The following is a 20,815-nucleotide window of genomic DNA, read 5'->3' on the forward strand; positions in this document are numbered from 1 at the left end:
ATCAACTTAAATCTGAGAATCATCAACTTGAATCTGAAAATCATCAACTTGAATCTGAAAATTATGAACTTGAATCTGAGAATTATGAACTTGAATCTGAGAATTATGAACTTGAATCTGAGAATTATGAACTTTAATCTGAGAATTATGAACTTGAATCTAAGAATTATGAACTTGAATCTGAGAATTATGAACTTGAATCTGAGAATTATGAACTTGAATCTAAGAATTATGAACTTTAATCTGAGAATTATGAACTTTAATCTGAGAATTATTAACTTGAATCTGAGAATTATTAACTCCCTTCTCGTAGTCTAAACAGTATTTTCAATCGGATGTGACGTAGTTTTTTTCAGCAGCTCTTTCGAGAAGTGTGAGAATGCCTCCTCTCAGTGGTCAAAATTATATAGAAAATGGTGGCTAGGGGTCTAGTTGCTTTGATTGATGCTGAAAAAATTTAATTTTCAGTGACAACAATTAAATTTCGGATAAATTTATAATGGTTAGTTAATTTTCAAAAATATAGTTCAGTTTAAAATATTTATTAATCAGTATATTTTATCGAAAAAAATATAAAAATACTTATTATCAAAGACTTAGCCATTGACAGGGCTTATTTTTAGCTTGTGATTCCAAGCTAATAACAGTTGCATTATCTGATCTGAGGAAATTATTTCTATATATCAGATATCAGATTATACACATTTACGTTCAAATATTATTAGATCAGTTGATATGGGTCAAAATGCAAAAAAAGGTTATTTAAACCAGAAATTAATCTGAATTCATTGCAAGCCGACGTACAGATTGTGAGCAGATTTCAGATACCGTTTTCACTTATCCCCCGATTTCGAAATTTGTATAACTATTTATTTCGATTTCATTTTCACTAACGACGTAAGCGTAAAAGTCAGATAAATGTTCAGATAACTGATACCAATTAACTCAGATCAGTTCAAGCCGGTTATTTCTTTGACAGGGGAATATAAAAGATTACAGCAATTCAACTAATTAATTATCTTCAGATATCTGATAATTATGACCTGAATAACCTGATCAGTTGGCCATCTTGAGAAGAATTTTTTTTTTCAAAAGAGAGAAAATTATTTTCTCAAATGAAGAATACTATTCAGATTCTTTACGTACCACTGATACTAACAAGGAGACATCCCGAAGTTCAAAATCGGGGGATTGGGAGACCTTCATGTAACTTAAAAAATCCTAAGGGGAATTTATTCAATGGGCAACCGTTTTGCCATGGCAACGAAAAATGTTTTTGACAACACAAAATATTAAATTTTCCCATTGAAAATAACATGGGATTTTTACCGATTCCCTGTGAAAAATTTGAACAAATTTCAAAATTTCGAAAATGCCAAAAATAGCAAAAATAGATAAAAATTGACAAAAAACATTAAAATTAATCAACTGTTGATCAAATTGAGGTCAAAATCCCATGTTATTTTCAATAGGGAAATTTAATATTTTGTGTTGTGATAAACATTTTTCGTTGGCATGGCAAAACGGTTACCCATTGAATAAATTCCCTTTAGGATTTTTCATGAAGGTCTACCAATCCCCCGAGTTTGAACATAATCGGTGGGTTACACTTCGGGATGTCTCTTTGTAAGATATTCAAAAGAAATTGGGTCACTATATAAAAATACTTAAAAATGATTACCTACGCTAGATAGAAACACCATTCCCAATGGCAGTTAGCATTTATTTCTATAAAACCATCGACAGAACTAAGCTTAATTTTATTTTACATTTTCCCTTTAAACGAAAGATGGTCAAGATGGGCCGAGTGAGTGCGAACGTGTGCTCGCCATAAAATGGAAGGTTCCATGTATTGCTCGCGGGACTTTTTCCGCTTAATATGATTTGACACATTCGCACCCCATAGTGATAAATAAAAGCAAAGACATTGTTATGGCCGGACTGGTCGCTCCACCGAAATCGATGAAATTTATCCTTTTCCATGTATTTCTTTTCCGCGTGCCTTCTTTCATTTCTTGTTCGGCCACTCCACCTTAGATCCGCGTCTTACGAAATGGATACCCCTCTTCCATTTTCCCTCTTCCATTATTTTTTGGGGATTCGGTGCGAAGAATATCCGAGATTCGCGGATAGAAATTTTCCCCGAGAGAGAGAGAGAGAGAGAGAGAGAGAGAGAGAGAGAGAGAGAGAGAGAGAGAGAGAGAGAGAGAGAGAGAGAGAGAGAGAGAGAGAGAGAGAGAGAGAGAGAGAGAGAGAGAGAGAGAGAGAGAGAGAGAGAGAGAGAGAGAGAGAGAGAGAGAGAGAGAGAGAGAGAGAGAGAGAGAGAGAGAGAGAGAGAGAGAGAGAGAGAGAGAGAGAGAGAGAGAGAGAGAGAGAGAGAGAGAGAGAGAGAGAGAGAGAGAGAGAGAGAGAGAGAGAGAGAGAGAGAGAGAGAGAGAGAGAGAGAGAGAGAGAGAGAGAGAGAGAGAGAGAGAGAGAGAGAGAGAGAGAGAGAGAGAGAGAGAGAGAGAGAGAGAGAGAGAGAGAGAGAGAGAGAGAGAGAGAGAGAGAGAGAGAGAGAGAGAGAGAGAGAGAGAGAGAGAGAGAGAGAGAGAGAGAGAGAGAGAGAGAGAGAGAGAGAGAGAGAGAGAGAGAGAGAGAGAGAGAGAGAGAGAGAGAGAGAGAGAGAGAGAGAGAGAGAGAGAGAGAGAGAGAGAGAGAGAGAGAGAGAGAGAGAGAGAGAGAGAGAGAGAGAGAGAGAGAGAGAGAGAGAGAGAGAGAGAGAGAGAGAGAGAGAGAGAGAGAGAGAGAGAGAGAGAGAGAGAGAGAGAGAGAGAGAGAGAGAGAGAGAGAGAGAGAGAGAGAGAGAGAGAGAGAGAGAGAGAGAGAGAGAGAGAGAGAGAGAGAGAGAGAGAGAGAGAGAGAGAGAGAGAGAGAGAGAGAGAGAGAGAGAGAGAGAGAGAGAGAGAGAGAGAGAGAGAGAGAGAGAGAGAGAGAGAGAGAGAGAGAGAGAGAGAGAGAGAGAGAGAGAGAGAGAGAGAGAGAGAGAGAGAGAGAGAGAGAGAGAGAGAGAGAGAGAGAGAGAGAGAGAGAGAGAGAGAGAGAGAGAGAGAGAGAGAGAGAGAGAGAGAGAGAGAGAGAGAGAGAGAGAGAGAGAGAGAGAGAGAGAGAGAGAGAGAGAGAGAGAGAGAGAGAGAGAGAGAGAGAGAGAGAGAGAGAGAGAGAGAGAGAGAGAGAGAGAGAGAGAGAGAGAGAGAGAGAGAGAGAGAGAGAGAGAGAGAGAGAGAGAGAGAGAGAGAGAGAGAGAGAGAGAGAGAGAGAGAGAGAGAGAGAGAGAGAGAGAGAGAGAGAGAGAGAGAGAGAGAGAGAGAGAGAGAGAGAGAGAGAGAGAGAGAGAGAGAGAGAGAGAGAGAGAGAGAGAGAGAGAGAGAGAGAGAGAGAGAGAGAGAGAGAGAGAGAGAGAGAGAGAGAGAGAGAGAGAGAGAGAGAGAGAGAGAGAGAGAGAGAGAGAGAGAGAGAGAGAGAGAGAGAGAGAGAGAGAGAGAGAGAGAGAGAGAGAGAGAGAGAGAGAGAGAGAGAGAGAGAGAGAGAGAGAGAGAGAGAGAGAGAGAGAGAGAGAGAGAGAGAGAGAGAGAGAGAGAGAGAGAGAGAGAGAGAGAGAGAGAGAGAGAGAGAGAGAGAGAGAGAGAGAGAGAGAGAGAGAGAGAGAGAGAGAGAGAGAGAGAGAGAGAGAGAGAGAGAGAGAGAGAGAGAGAGAGAGAGAGAGAGAGAGAGAGAGAGAGAGAGAGAGAGAGAGAGAGAGAGAGAGAGAGAGAGAGAGAGAGAGAGAGAGAGAGAGAGAGAGAGAGAGAGAGAGAGAGAGAGAGAGAGAGAGAGAGAGAGAGAGAGAGAGAGAGAGAGAGAGAGAGAGAGAGAGAGAGAGAGAGAGAGAGAGAGAGAGAGAGAGAGAGAGAGAGAGAGAGAGAGAGAGAGAGAGAGAGAGAGAGAGAGAGAGAGAGAGAGAGAGAGAGAGAGAGAGAGAGAGAGAGAGAGAGAGAGAGAGAGAGAGAGAGAGAGAGAGAGAGAGAGAGAGAGAGAGAGAGAGAGAGAGAGAGAGAGAGAGAGAGAGAGAGAGAGAGAGAGAGAGAGAGAGAGAGAGAGAGAGAGAGAGAGAGAGAGAGAGAGAGAGAGAGAGAGAGAGAGAGAGAGAGAGAGAGAGAGAGAGAGAGAGAGAGAGAGAGAGAGAGAGAGAGAGAGAGAGAGAGAGAGAGAGAGAGAGAGAGAGAGAGAGAGAGAGAGAGAGAGAGAGAGAGAGAGAGAGAGAGAGAGAGAGAGAGAGAGAGAGAGAGAGAGAGAGAGAGAGAGAGAGAGAGAGAGAGAGAGAGAGAGAGAGAGAGAGAGAGAGAGAGAGAGAGAGAGAGAGAGAGAGAGAGAGAGAGAGAGAGAGAGAGAGAGAGAGAGAGAGAGAGAGAGAGAGAGAGAGAGAGAGAGAGAGAGAGAGAGAGAGAGAGAGAGAGAGAGAGAGAGAGAGAGAGAGAGAGAGAGAGAGAGAGAGAGAGAGAGAGAGAGAGAGAGAGAGAGAGAGAGAGAGAGAGAGAGAGAGAGAGAGAGAGAGAGAGAGAGAGAGAGAGAGAGAGAGAGAGAGAGAGAGAGAGAGAGAGAGAGAGAGAGAGAGAGAGAGAGAGAGAGAGAGAGAGAGAGAGAGAGAGAGAGAGAGAGAGAGAGAGAGAGAGAGAGAGAGAGAGAGAGAGAGAGAGAGAGAGAGAGAGAGAGAGAGAGAGAGAGAGAGAGAGAGAGAGAGAGAGAGAGAGAGAGAGAGAGAGAGAGAGAGAGAGAGAGAGAGAGAGAGAGAGAGAGAGAGAGAGAGAGAGAGAGAGAGAGAGAGAGAGAGAGAGAGAGAGAGAGAGAGAGAGAGAGAGAGAGAGAGAGAGAGAGAGAGAGAGAGAGAGAGAGAGAGAGAGAGAGAGAGAGAGAGAGAGAGAGAGAGAGAGAGAGAGAGAGAGAGAGAGAGAGAGAGAGAGAGAGAGAGAGAGAGAGAGAGAGAGAGAGAGAGAGAGAGAGAGAGAGAGAGAGAGAGAGAGAGAGAGAGAGAGAGAGAGAGAGAGAGAGAGAGAGAGAGAGAGAGAGAGAGAGAGAGAGAGAGAGAGAGAGAGAGAGAGAGAGAGAGAGAGAGAGAGAGAGAGAGAGAGAGAGAGAGAGAGAGAGAGAGAGAGAGAGAGAGAGAGAGAGAGAGAGAGAGAGAGAGAGAGAGAGAGAGAGAGAGAGAGAGAGAGAGAGAGAGAGAGAGAGAGAGAGAGAGAGAGAGAGAGAGAGAGAGAGAGAGAGAGAGAGAGAGAGAGAGAGAGAGAGAGAGAGAGAGAGAGAGAGAGAGAGAGAGAGAGAGAGAGAGAGAGAGAGAGAGAGAGAGAGAGAGAGAGAAATGGCGTTCTTAGAAAATTCAACGCCCGAATTATGAGCATCTCTTAAACTGCTCGATTTTCCCTCCAGGACTTCTCGTATTGTGTGTTTTTCTTATTACTAGGTAGATTACGCTTGTTACCAGATTTATAGATCCGGAAGAGACCTAAGGAGTCGGTTGGGAGGCTAAAATGACGATTTCCCAAAACACTTCTTCCACGGAGCGTTCTAGATGTTTTGTCAAAATCGTATATATTCAATTTTAAAATTATACGTTTAATACTGATTTACATATGGTTTAAATTCTAAACATTATAATACCATATTTACACATTAATGGTTTTATATTGATGTAGTTAAGAGTTTAATATTAAACCAAAATAAAGTTTGTTTAAAATTAAACCATTAAAATTTTAAACGATTTTAAACTAAAATGTCACAATTTAAATTTACAATTTCAATTTTTACAGTGTGTTACTGATTATTAAAAAGGTATTTATTTTGATACTACAGGGTTGCCACAGTTTTTTCACAATCAAATTCCCTGACTTTTCCAGGTTTTCCTTGATCATCTCCGGAGATTTTCCCTGTCATATTTTGTGCCAAGACTTTGTATTTTTTAACCTAAATATTAGTAAACGTTTTCTATTTGCAACCGAAATTAAATTCCCTGACATTTCTCCGATTTTGTGACTAATTTTTAAAATTCCCTGATTTTTCCCTGATTTTTATACCCATATTCAAATTCCCTGACTTTTCCAGGTTTTCCAGGTACCGTGGCAACCCTGTACTACATTTATTTCATTGTACTCCAGCTCTTAATTTTAAAAACCAAAAATATATAAAAAATAATCATTTTTATCGCACTCAAAACACGATTGTACGATTCTAGGCTTGAAACTTTATTTTACAATATACTCTCTTTAAACTTGAGTAGATTTATTTGATCTGTAAAACGTATTATCTGCCAGTGATGTAAGTAATCTTAATTTTAATTAAAACCCTGAAATATGTAAAAAAAAAACGAATTTTGATCGAATTTCAAAACCACGATCACATTCTACGATTGAAATTTAATATTCCATAATATATGCTATTGAAACGTGAGAAAATTTTTCTCTGTTGAAATAGGACACTCAACCAGTGATGTCAAAAATCTTAGTTTAAATTAAAACCCTAAAATGTATAAAAAAAATCATTTTTTATCGAATTCCAAAACCACGTTTGAAATGTAATTTCTACAATACATGCTCTTGAAATGCGTGTAGATTTGTCTGTACGATCCAACGGCTGTCAACGATACCAATATACCGATTTGAAAAACACCCTTATACGGCTAATCCACCTAAAATCCACTTTCTCTTCCCAGTCTAACACTTTCATTTCTGAGTTTATCCTCAAAGCTATATTAGATTTCGCTCGGCTCCGGAGATAAAAAAAACCACAGGTTCAACGAACCTGTATTTGTCGGTGGTAAACGGCAAAATAAAATATACGAAAATATACTTTACTTTTTTGTTTCTATTGAAAAAGAATGAAACGGTACCCCTGAAATTTAGTGGCGCAATGCAGCTTTTGATGTTAAGCGGGGAGCGATAGCCCTAAACCCCCGAAGTATAGTCCCAAGAAAAACGCCCCCTACCCCTCCTCCAAACCTCTATAAAGTTTAGCTTTTAGGGAACTACCGCCGGGAATAAATGGTCATAAAATATTGCAGTTTATACGCGTCTATCTGCCATATCCGCGCCATTGCAGTTCCCCAACTTCCCGCGGAAAATTCTCAGAGCTCCCTTTATATATCAGGCTTAAAGGTCCAAAAATTCAAATCCGTTCCGAATATCTCTAGATGGCGCTCGGAGAAAGATTTTTCACCCCCTCCCCCCTCTCCCTCATCCGCTTCTGTTCTCTTAAAGAGTTATCCGGAAGATGGCGGTATAATAGCGGTATCGGCTTTCAATTGAAAATCAACCGAGCTTGTAAACTAATTAAATTTCTTCCTTTCGCGATTTCTGGTAAAATTACTATCGTACTTACGTCAGTTTATTATCAATTGGTCGAAATTTTCCGTTTCATTTTACGTTTTAAATTTCGGAAGGATTAAATTGAAAAGTTTCTTCCCGAGCTAGTACGAAATAATTTAACAATACAAGAAAATCGCAACTCTTTTAAATTTGAGTATATTTCAATTTAAGTATTTCTTCTCCTTCGAGATTAAACTTTGCATTTGTTTTATGGATAAAGTTTCGGGATGGTTTGGGAAATCGTTATTTTAAAATGATTCGCGTTTGTAGTCGCTTTCATTATCTAAATTTTGTTTCGTAGCTACGCGTAGTTTTAGAAACTTTAAACCGCAGTTTTCTATAAACAACGTTATATAGATCGCCTTCAATTACCCCAAAAACTTTGGAGCGAAGGTAGTCGACTCGGCGCAATTTTTGAAGGCGCAATTTCGACTGTGACATACTTCCAAATATAAAACGTCGTCGCGCCTAAAGTCGTATACGCGTGCGACGACTGTTATAAATTCTTCTATAAACGTATTTCGGTCTTCCAAAACACGGTCGTATTATCCGCTAGATGGCGCGAACTTAGCATACCCCGAAAGCGAAGGTGTTTAGTGGGGAATAAAATAGGGCCGGCTCTCGGTCTCTCTCGCTATATTATCGGGGAAAACAAGAGTTTAGTGAAGTCGGAAAATTTAATTCGAAAATTCCAGAAGGCGAGCCATGCGGGAAAACTCAATCCGAGGGGTTGAATATGGCCCGCGCGAGGGCTGAAGCCCCGGAATTTTTGTTAGATAAGGATTGGGGCCCGGCTTCTCCGTTATATTGGAAAACCCAACACCGGCTCCGGATTCTCGCTTGCCCTCTTTTTTAGATTGGAGAGAAAAATTTTTGTTTTAGAGCAGGGTGAGCGTGGCCCGCTTTTTCGGCTATAATTTACCGGTTCGTTTATCGTTGGCCCCCCGCTCCAAAAAGACCCATTTTCAAATATATTTCCAGCGCTAAGCTCTTTCATGTTTAGGGGGTTGAATTCGCTTTTCGTTTTTACATCTTTCCTCTTCGGAATATTTATTATTTGCAGGCGAATTAAATTTGCTCGGTGACCGGATTAGTTTGCGGTTTATTAAGGTGTGGTTGGACGTTGAGGTTCGCCTTAGTGTCAGGTTAATTCACATTTTTTTGTCTATTTATTAATCGGATTTTTTTGGTTTGAACTCGCTTACGTCTGAAATTATGGATGTTTCGCGTATAATTGGTTCTCTATATTAAACGTTTTTCTATATTAACTACGCATTAATCAACTGTAATTGTTGTTTGTTAATTTTGCCGTAAGTTATTGCCTTCATTAATGGTTCCATCAAAGCGAAATTAGGATGATATTATCAGCTCGGTTCAGAGTGGGTATAATAGGGTTTGGTTCTAACTGTACTGAACCGCCACTTAATAATATTAGCAAATTTTTTATTCGAATAATTTTTGAAAATTTTAGATTTTGAAAATTTCGTAAATTGGTCAATTTTCAAAATTTTCTGAGTAATTTTTTAATAGTTTTGATTCTGAAAACTAATTTTTGATTCTTAAAATATTAAAAAAAATATTTGGATGATTTTTGAATAATTTAGATTCTTAAAATATACAAAATTTTCGATTCTTAAAATTACAAAATTTTCAATTCTTAAAATATACCAAATTCTCGGTTTTTAAAATATACCAAATTCTCGATTCTTAAAATATACCAAATTTTCGATTCTTAAAATAAACCAAATTCTAGATTCTTAAAATATACCAAATTCTCGATTCTTAAAATATACAAAATTTTCAATTCTTATCAAATATACAAAATTTTCAATTCTTATTAAATATACAAAATTTTCAATTCTTATTAAATATACAAAATTTTCGATTCTTAAAATATACCAAATTTTCGATTCTTAAAATATAGGAAATATTTTATTCGGATAATTTTTGAATATTCGATTTTGGCAAATGTTTAAAAGAAAATTGATTTTAGCTAATGTGTTAAGTTTAAAAAAAATTGATTTTGGCAGACGGGCTAAGTTTAAAAATTTTCGATTCTGGGAATTTTACCAAGTTTCGATTCCGATAATTTTCAGTACAAACACATATCGCAAACAGTTACTTAGGAGACCGAATTGATCAGCGGCACCCGTTTGAACAATAGAACAATACATTTGTAATCAACCATGGATAGTAGATTTTAGAGGATCGGTAAAAGGCCTGGTTTTTAGCCCCCGTAAACCAATCACACTAAGGGAGTCGTCCAAGGTCATTTGAAAAAAAAACAAGTATCGCTAAGAGTGGACGATACTGTTCGAAAAAAGAAAAAAGATAAACACGAAGTACATTTTTACGCCAAAAGGTATTTTTTCACGTTTTTATAGATTAAATATGATATACTAAATATCAGTTGATAGTTTTTATTGAATTAAAAAACCAAAATTAAAAATAACTAAAATATAAAGCGCAAAAAATTACGTAACAATATCAACCGCATTAGATTGCGATTTTGAAATTTTAAGATCACGTGGTATAAACGACGTTGCAATACTCCCTCGGAGTCTCTCGAGCTGATTGATACGCGGGGAGAAATAAAATGCACTGTGGAAGGCTATCGAAAACCTGTCCTCTCAATTTACTGTCCATGAATCAACCACGTAAGGCCCAATTTTTAATTTATAATAATTAACATAAATAATTGGATAAAAATAATGAAAAGGGAATTTAGTCGAGATCGCCTTTCGACCGGTAGATAATCGGGTTAATCCGGAAATCGGATCTTCTTGGCGTGTTTAAGAGAGGCCCAATGATTGACCCCCAACGGAATTAAGGGCACCTAACTACCTATATAACAATGGCGGCGAAGTTGTTGCTCAACGCGGTCCCGTAGCCTCTCCCTTCCATCGTTGAGCATTAGCGCTTTAATGATGACGACGCTAGATAAGTAGTCAACATAAAAACAGCTCCAAGAAGAGATGCTATAGAGAAGGGATCTATGGGCAAACGGAAGAAGAGGGATCAGCCACCACCTCGCTTCGGAATTAACTCTTACTATCATTACCAAAACCCCATCACCATCAGCGCGTGAACCAACGCGAAGGGATGGAGAAAAAAATACCCCTTCTCTTTGGTTTTAAAAAGTTTGCTTTCGCTGATAGAGGGAGCTGGTGTCATTCGCGTCTACAACCCTTACGAATCTTAGCTGATAGTTAATTTAAACTACGTCTTCTACGACGCCCCGTTTGATCTCGGTGTCAGGTGAGTCTCTCATATTAAGCGAAGGGACGACTTGTTCCCTTATATTAAGAACTTCAATGTTTTTCAGTCGATTTTTGGCGGCTATTTAGAGTTCTTTCGCGCCATCTAGAAGCCTTTTTCGTTTTTTGAATCGTTACCTAGCAGCGTTTGGCGTCGAGTTCTTAAAAGCCTGCCGGTGGAATTTGAAGAGTGTCTTTTGACGGGGGGGGGGCTATGTTGAAAGAGTAAAAAGGTAGGGGTGGAACTGAGTTTTCTAAATTGCCATTGGTTTACTTCGGGGCGCGCGGCGACGTTCTAGATTACGTTGTTAAACAAAGGCTTCTCTGAGACCGTGCCAAGGAAACTTTATAATGAATTTTCCGACTATTTTTCCCCTTTTTTCCTACGACACTTTGCGAGCCGCTAACGTTATGAACTTTTCCCTCTGGTGATGGTTCGCTCTCACGAGCCCGCAATTTTATATAACCTCCGCCAGGGGGACCTCTTTCCCGGGCCGAAAAAATAAAAAACTCCTATATGTACTCTCTTAATGTTCTTCGCGATTAAAAATTCCTGGTAACGGTAATTTAAGATCGCGACGGGCCAAGGATTTTAATATAGTTCTCGGCTTCGGAGAAAAAAAAATATATATAATACCGTTACTTGTATATTGCCCAAATCTTTATAAATTAAAAAAATGGACGTTAGGTTTTATATGAAGTATATAAAATATCTGTAACCCGAGAGGTATCCATATAGACTACGAATATGAAACCTTCGAAAACTTGAGGCAGTAAATAATTGTGGACCTGCGAAGTTTTCAAACGGATAACATAACCAAGATAAGGTCCTGTGACCATGAAGAATTGAAACTTAAGCCCATTGTTTCACTGGCCTTAATTGTTCTGTCTAGTTTCATAATTGATGAGCCGCGGAAATTTTTCACTCGTAAATTAGACTCTGATCATAGGGTCGCGTAAGTAGGGTGGCCCAGAGCGGGCCTGGGCCCCCACTAGGCCCCACTAAAACCACAATTTCGGGCCTACCATTAATAATTGCACTTTTTCGAGGTAAAACCACCTCACTTGTTCAAACCCGGGCCTGGCCCCATAAGAGGCATTACTACCTTTACACTTGTTTCAAAACAGGGCCCCGGAAACTGGTATCCCATCTCGTCATTGTTTTCACCAAGTTATGTAGACAAATATTACGTACTTTGTATAATTTACTTTAAATTAAATTACGAAATTATGAAATAATGTGTAAGATTTCCGGTTGATTAATAATGAGAACTTTGTATCGTAAAAGGGGGGTGGCTCTATTTCGCTTTTAGGCAAAACAAGAGGGCTTCATTTAAAGATGATTATTCATAAAAGAGAGAAGACCTAGATATGAAATGGAATGAAGTCTATTTATTCGGGGAAAGCCATTAGAAGTCATCCTTTCTCCCTAGATTCCCTTCTCATTGTGAGTTTCTTTGGAAAAAGAAATGACCAAAATAAAACTAGAAACATTCCTATCTATTTGGAAATGGAAATACAAGCCGTTAAGTATAGTCTTTACCTATTTGCGAGCCTTCGGGCTTAAGAATGAGCTAAGCTCAGGGGGAGTTTCGCCTCTAGCGCTTCGCCATTTTCTTCATCGATAATACTCGCTTCCATTAAAAGAGGAATGAAAGTTTGCCGGAAATAGACCCATCCCACTTCCGGTTTGGCACCAGAGCGAGTTTCCGGGATCAAATAGGAGGGACCGGAAGTCGCAGAGAGGATGTGGGCGGGGTTTCCACTTTTACGTCATCCACTCTTTGGGCACTAAGTGAGCGGAGCAAATGCGAGTCGGGCGGGAGGGGGAGGGGGGGCGGAAAGGGGAAAATGAACGGGAATGGAAAGTGAACGTAATGTAATATTATCCTGCTATGGTTTATCTCGCTTTCCTACGTAAAACAACATTATGTTTTGTCCATTTTTTCCCGTCCACTTCCGATATTAAGCGTATTCACGTTTCTTTTATTACAAATTTAATGACTTTTCGAACGTGTTTCTGTTTGCATAGTGTTCGGAATTGTTTATTCATTATCCACAAATTTTCCGATTTATTTAAAAAACGTTGGTAAAAAGAATATCATTTTAACTTATTTCATTATGTTTTTTACGCAACCAAGCATTTATTTGAATAAAAGTGGTACTTATTTAAATAATTTTTTGTTTTATTTAGCTTATTCACTTTCGATTATTTAAACATTTTACAATTTTTATTCAACTATTGGTTATTTAAATAAATATTATTTAAATATAGCCGAGCTTATTTTATTCATGGATAAAAATTAATCGACTGCCGAGCACTATGTTTGAATTGTCGCGCGTAGTATTTTCGCTATTTTTAAAGTTGAGAAAATAATAATTATCCTTTTTCTTTTGCAGCGTTGACTCTAGCAATACTTGTACTAAGGATCTGTCTCATGGCTAAAGGTAATTGCATTTTATTTATCATTTTTATTTTTTTGGCATTCTATTGTTATTATTCCAGTTTTATTCGCGACCGAAACTAGTCTAGGTGGCGTAACGGCTTCAGCTTATCTAAAACAAATGAAAAAGGCATAAAAACGTTTTTTCTTATATCAACTTATCGAAATATAAGCGAACGATATTATATTATTATAAAAATTATATTAAAATGCAAGTATCATTATTTATAAAGTTAAATTTACTAATAACGATGAGGAAAAACTAATAGCGTCTGCTTAAGCCACTACCTATCTAGATTTCAATGACGAACCAAAGGGGGCGTTGTGATAGTTTTCGGCCGCGAATAAGTTAAATAATACTTCGTCAGAAAACCAAATCCTCCTTACGTTTTGAAGAGTCGTTTTGAAGAATATACATTTAAATATTTCAAATAGTACGGTAGCAAATGTAACATAATCATTAGTAAGTATACCTTTGTATAACTGTGCCATAGAAAATATTTCTTTGACCTTGGTCAAATAAACTACTGAATCATAAGCAAAAACTAAACTATTAATATTGCACCGGCCGCCATCGATCCTAACGAGAGAATCAAAGAAATATTTGCAGTCAAATACAAAGAACGTGCATAAACTCGTTAAATGACTAGCTAAAGATATTATTAGGTCTAACGTCGTTCGCTTATTATATTGAGTGGAAATCTTTCCAATATCGGACACAGATGCGCTACAAGCGGCAAGAGCGCTATCTATAGATACGGGTTTGGTAGTTTATTATTTCAAGTTTTCCCACGGAATATATAATTAGTGAAGCGTAATATCTTAAATGGAAGTTTTTTTATATTTTTTGACCTTTGAAAAGGTTGCCATGGAAACAAAATCTTGTGATCGCGAGCCACGAGCTAAACTATAAATATAGTCAGAATCTTGCGAGTTTTTAAAATCTGGCGTCCGTTTCCCATGCCGCGTTTTTCGTCATTGACAAGGTGACTACCCGAGGTGTAACACACCGATTTTGTTCAAACTCGGGGGTTAATTAGCCCTTAATGAATCATGAAAATTCCCAAAAGGAAAAGTTTCAACGGGCATTATTTTTGCCATGGCAACCGAAAATGTTTTTGACAACACAAAATGGAAAATAAATTATCAATTTAATTTTTTTCATCAATTTTGATAAATCTTTCCTAGTTTTTGCATTTTAAATAATTTTAATTTTTTGGAATTTTTCAAAATCCCATGTTTTTTTTTTCGGTAAGGAATTTTCCATTTTGTGTTGTCAAAAACATTTCGGTTGCCATGGCAAAACTAATGCCCGTTGAAACTTCTCCTTTTGGGAATTTTCATGATTCATTAAGGCCTACTTAACCCCCGAGTTTGAACAAAATCGGTTTGTTACACCTCGGGTAGTCTCCTTGTTAGTTGAACGTGACGTAATTTACAAGCTTTCATTAAAGACAGTATGAACAAAATCAAAAAGTTGCCTGCTAAACACACGCTACTTGATTCACAGTAAGTTTAAAGAAAATAACATTATATAACAGCATAGTTTTAAAGAACTTTTTTCTTTAAATCTGATATTTTCGCGAACATTTCACTACATATATTAGAATTAATTGTAGATTTAAAGCAACTGTCGGCTCTATCATTGCCACCTGTATTATTAAAAGGCCCCTGTTATTAGAGATGGCCATGAATCTATCCGAATCTTCGAAAAAAATGACTTTCGCGGAGAGCGTGGAGCCATCTATTAATGGGAACGGAAGCTAAAATTCAAAATAGCGAAACAATAACGTGGTTAGAGAGCCATTATAGAGTATTATATTAAGACCACTTTTGCTCTACTTAGTGATCTTTAACCTAAATTATATATCCCATATAAAATATATTGTAAACAATTACTATAATTGAAGTTATTGACAAATTTACAAACGAGCCAATCAACGCGAAGCATACTTTTATGTCCCGCCTTTTGGGTCCAAATGCAGCTTCAGCATCTTGGTTTGATTTTTACGCTAGCGACATCTGTTGAAAAAAGAGCTACTTCACGTCGAGCCGACACTTGCTTTAAAAAAATTTAACTCCTTAAGGCAAAAACCCAGTCATTCGTGATACACGTTTTTGACTTTCAATCTAGAAATAGTCAAAGAAATTTTCGAATTTAATTTAATTTAGATTTGTCAGCATTTAGTCGTAAAATTGCAAATTACTAATTATTCGATCATTATTATTTTCCGCTTAACTGTAAACCGAATTAGTTCATTTTATCACTACGGATTTTGCCGCCAATTTTAGGCATAGCCCCATAATATGAGTGTAGCAAGCTGTTGGCTAGCGTGTTATGAAGGGCTTGCCAACACCCTCCTTCGTGGTATCTAGGATCAACAAACACAACACCCCACACAAGGAGAACGCAACCCGTTAAAAGTCGTGGATTTTCTTGCGTACATGTTTCATTAGTTAGACGCCTTAGCGCCTGCTGCCGTCGGAAGTGGAAAATGCGAAAATTGTCTCCCCCCCCCCCGCCCGTAAAACGTTCAGCGTAAAGGCTCGTGACTCTCGTCCAATGAAATTCGTACACAACCCTTCGTTAGCGTGTTTAAAGGCTAGCTGCGTTCTCCTTGTGTTTGTTGCTCCTAGGTGGTATAACCATGCCACCTACCTAATAGCAGCTAGGGTATTATCCTTGCTTTTCCATTAGCTTAATTCGAGTGTGTTATTTATTGCGTGAATAAAATAACCGTTAAGAAATTGCAAATTGAATTACCGTTCTTGATATCGATAAGAGAAGATGGATAACGTAAAGATCATTACTTCAGGATGCGTGTTTCGAAAACCTCTTTAATTCCGTCGGTGAAGAATTCAAGAACCACCACCTACAAAGTACACCTCCCGAAACTTCTTAAGAAACCGTCATTTCTTCTAGAACACATTCGCTTAGATACAAAGTTACGCTTTGGAAAAGAATAAGGCCGGGGAAAAAAATGTCGAAAAATACAATGCCGAAAAATAATTACATTCAAGGCTTAGGAAAACCTTTATTCCTTTTTCTTTGAGAAATAAATTTCGAGAATGGAGCAAAAAAATGCTTTTTTTTTGACGGAATATATCCTATTTTGAAAGGGGGAAGGAAATATTATCTTTTTTTATAATATTTGGTGGTTTGGAACTCTGAAGAAAAATGTATGGGTTTTATTGTCTAAGAGGGGAGGAGGAAGTTCGGCAATTGATGATGTAACATGAAAAGATGGAATTCATCTTTGTATTCATAAATTTCCACCAGGTCAACTTCATCCCGTTCGTTCTTTGCCATCCTGCGTGAGAATATTTTTTGTTATTCAAGTCTTAGAAGGATTGTATTTTATAAAGGGGTTGATAGTATTTTCTTTAAGGTCTTATTCGTACCGAGACTCTCTAATCCGGGTTTAAATCTATAAGCTCTAGGAGTAACGTTGAGAAAAAGACTCTAGAAAGATTTTGATGCGGCTTAAATTTGAGCTTATAAAATACTCGACTTTTAAGATACAGGTTATAAAAATTCAAATTAATTTAAACAAAATTTAATGGCATTAGGTATGAAATTTTAATCCAAAGTCATATATTTTCAGTACAAAAATTTAGACCGTCGTTTTATTATGATTTATTAAATCCCTTTAAATTTAAAGACAAGTTGTAAACTTTTAATAGTTTTTAATCGCGTTTAATATTTATCATTATACTCTTTATTTTTACATAAAAATTCGGTTGTTAAAAGTATCTGTTCATTTTATTAAAGAAATTCGACTATTCCTAACAGATGAACCGTTAAATTGAAACTCTTTTGACAAGGAATTATCCGTTGAGGGAAATTTGTGATGTAAATATGAAATATTATACCTTTGCGCGGTATAGCGTTGCCAAAATAATCCGCTAGTGAAATTTCAAACATACATACTGTCTTAAAAATATGTTTTTTTTTAAGAAACCATTCTCTTTCTTGGGTGATCCGCATGTCAAAACGTGTTCCTTCGAAGCGCGTGTCTTGGGCGTGCGCTACCCCGTGTGAGCCGCTTCCCCGCGTTCCTTTCTATTTCCTCTCTGTCACAGGAAATGTATTTAGACGGCCTCGTGCGTTTCTGTGTCACATATTTCGGACGGAATTTCTTATTTCTGCAATCCGGAAATTTGAAATTTTCGGTCTCATATTTTTAGGTATTTTGATAATTCCTAAAGAAATTCTATTTTACTTTCAGTAATACGCCAGTATCGACAGATCGAAATTACAATGATTTTACTGTAATAATAATAAAAATCTGATCTATTTTTGACCTAATAGCGCCTTTACATACATACATATTTATTTTCCTTTTGATTTTACAAACGCCTTTTGAAACCGGGGGGAAAACATTTAAATATGGATTCTCAGGAGTTAATATAGAAATAAAATTTCAGAATCATTTACACACAGAGTTAATGCAGGCATATTATAAAACACTAAAAATTAAGAAATTAAACATATATACATGTTTCTTATATTCTCCAACTCCCTCCGCGATACTACTCTGTGTTAGGAGAAGAAAAAATAGGGGTAATATGATTTTAGTCTTGAAGAGCATTTCGTAAGTTTTATCGTAACTTTAAATTTGTTAGGGTTTAGCTTTTTTTTCCTTAAATAAATAATAATAATAATCAGCTAGGCTAATACCCAAGGTACCACCCTAGGCCTAAGTCATCAAGCGACTTTTTAAGCCATTAATTAAGGTGGCCGGGTTACAATGCGTCCTCCGAGGGGACTTTGTACCCTAGGAGGGGTTATACAACCACCGTGTCTGTCTGTCTGTGGGTCAGTCTGTGGGTATGTCTGTCAGACCTGCGAACGCGTTCGCATTTTCGAGGCAAAGCGTAATCAATGCGTACCCAGTTTCTTAGAATACGGGAAAAGGTTTTTCCAAAAGCTCCCTCTTTTTGTCATTGGGTGTAGTATAATTCTTTAATCGGCCGGGATTCGAACCCGAGCCCTCTTGCACGACAGCTGAGCGTCCTACCGCAGAACCACGGATAAAGTTACGCTTCACTGAAAATTAAAAACTCTTCCGAGGAGAGGTATATTTTGGCTTGCCAACTTGTTTAAATATGGACCTATCCACTTTTTCGCGTTATTTCACTGCATTATAGTCCATAGGTGGTTTTTATTAACTTCAATTTGGTTAAATTTAACTTATCGTAATATCATAAGCCTATCATAAGATCCCCATAAGCAAAAGTCTACCATAGGGGCCCCATGTTAACGGCGTTGTCCTGGAGAGTAGAATATGAACGTACGATGATAGGGTAGTAGCGCCATCTTCGTTTTCAAAATTTCAACATCTAAAATATTCTCTTACTTGGTAGAGCAGCCACGCTCCGGTTGATAAATGCCACACAAAATGCGTCTAAATCTCAAATTTGGAAAATAAATACCTTCAGAAACAAGTTATCTTATCTCTAATAGCCAGTTTTAGGTTCCGATGAATCATTTTGCAACGATAAGTGTTAATGTAAGTTTGAAAGTGATAAAATTGGGAATAAGCCTTGGCCACGGTGCTAAGGGCTGGCGGCGTAGATTTCTCCCGCGTGGTTCTAAGTTTAAAAACGTTCCCGCACGGCTTGCGCGCATTCATCATGCAACGCGCGAAATTCATTTGGGGAAATGCCTAGTTGAGGATGTAGCCACTAGGCCGTGCAGATTTTGAATACCTACCTCTTAATAACGGGTATGTGATCGTCAAAAATTTGGGCTAGACCTTAGCTTATGGGGCCTTATGATAGGCTTATGGTAATATTGATAAAGTAAATTCCAAACGAACGCGTGACTTCGAATTTTCCTAACAACGAATAATGTTCGCAATACGGTTCTCTTGAAGCAGTGCGAACGCGACCTTATCTTTCGCTATTTGGGAAGAATTTTCGAGTTCAAAAAGGCGCAAGAATTCAGCTGTTTTTTTTTCCCATATGAGAAGATGGGGTTGAGAATGGCTCCCGCGACGGGGTGAGGTCGCTCCATTCTACGCTTATCGTTTACAGCGTTTCGTAGCTTCCGCGACTTGGCCACCAGGGAGAGCCACGTTTCGATTGTCCCCGACCATTCAAGTGATGCATAAAAGCCCGAGAGTTTCTCCGTCGAAGAGAGAGTAGTGGAGGGAGGGGGGGATCTCCTATCATTTCCCTCGAACCCTATCGACACGGGTATCAAAGTTTTTTAGAGGAAAAAGGTTTTGAATGTAGCCCGAAACCTTAAAAAAAGAAAATGGACGCCATTTTTATTTTTATTTTCCATTGGAAAAAACGATTGGCTTTTAACGCGAGAAAAGCAAAGTTTTTTCACACAATTCCTAATATGGGATTTGTGAGTATTGGGTCCACGTTAGAGCTCGGCGGAGCAGATCAATTAACCGCCAGAATCTCGATTATTCATAAAAATTTCTGTTAACTGTTTATTTATTGGGTATTAGCCTAGCTGATTATTATTATTGTTATTATTATTATATGGATAGAATTCGCGGTTATAAAATGATTTAATATGCAAAAATAAGTTTTTAAAATTTTTTGTTTATGGATAAAAACATAAGCCTATCATAAGGTCCCCATAAACAAAGGTCTAGGCCAGTGAGCGCTTTTGTTATTATGAGCGAAATTGAGCGACAAATGTTATTTTGAAAGAGTGCGAAACGAAAATGAGAGGAGCGCCAATTTCAGCGCTCAAAATAGAGCGAAAAGAGAGGAGCGCTTATTTTACCGCTCAAAAAAGTGTGAGCTTGAGCGGATATTATGCTAGCGAGTGCGAGCGGTGAAGGAGCTGAGCGGCTCTTTGACGAAAATAACCAACACTGGTCTAGGTCAAATTGTTTACGATCACATACCCGTTATTAAGAGGTAGGTATTCAAAATCTGCACCTCCTAGTGGCTACGTCCTCAACTGGGTATTTCTAAAATAAATTTCGCGAATTAAATTATGAATGCGCGCCGTGCACGAACCTTTTTAGCTGCGTAGCCAAGGCTTATTCATCATTTTATCGCTTTAAAAGTAAAAATTAACAATTATCTTTGGAAAATGATTGATCAGAACCTAAAACTGGCTATTAGAAAGGTATTTATTTTTCAAATGTGAGATTTAGACGCGTTTTGTGTGGCATTTATTTAAAAATCCATTATGGTTAAAAATGGTAGTTTAAACCGGTTAAAATAAATTAATAAAATTTGTCTCAAATTGCTCATTACTTCGAAAATGCTTAATTGCCCGATTTGCACGTGACAGTACCTTTACATTGTGAGGTATAGCAGGCTTATTTACCCGCTTTTATACCCTAACATGGCGGCGTATTTTCACGCGCAAAATGAATTTTAAGATCCCCTAATTGCTTATATCTAGCTCTCATTACTTACCACAAAAGGTGAAGGTTAAGTTTTAGTTTTTTCAATATTTCTAATTCATTTCTCAATATTTTTTTAATAAAAAAAAGTTGTTTTTAACCATGGATTTTTTCGGTGGTTTAAACCAGTCTGACTGTTTAAAAGCTTAGTCAGTTGAATCAACATATCTCGAACAGGTCAGACACGCAACTGGTAATCTTTAGATTTTATTTAACAAAAGGAAACTTCATTCACAGCAGGGCAAAAGGCTAATCTTCATAAAAAAAAATAATATTTACCGAAATATTAAACCTAAGTTCAACTCAAATTAAATTTTTTTTTATCATTATTCTTTTTACATCAATCGAACGAA

At 37.7% G+C, this 20,815-nt stretch overlaps 1 protein-coding gene across 2 annotated transcripts in view; it reads left to right on the plus strand.

Annotated features, from left to right (window-relative positions):
- Nucleotides 1-20,815, plus strand: part of LOC149927179 (uncharacterized) — a 236,737-nt gene that overhangs the window by 115,022 nt on the left and 100,900 nt on the right. For both annotated transcript variants that reach the window (XM_090158820.1, XM_090158821.1), the window contains one exon: nucleotides 13,034-13,081. In XM_090158820.1, the coding sequence (XP_090014946.1) occupies nucleotides 13,034-13,081 (48 nt within the window). The remainder of the gene's footprint in view (nucleotides 1-13,033; nucleotides 13,082-20,815) is intronic.

Source organism: Leiobunum rupestre, chromosome 9 (assembly GCF_980474605.1).
Source record: "Leiobunum rupestre chromosome 9, qqLeiRupe1.1.hap1, whole genome shotgun sequence".
NCBI lineage: Eukaryota > Metazoa > Arthropoda > Arachnida > Opiliones > Sclerosomatidae > Leiobunum > Leiobunum rupestre.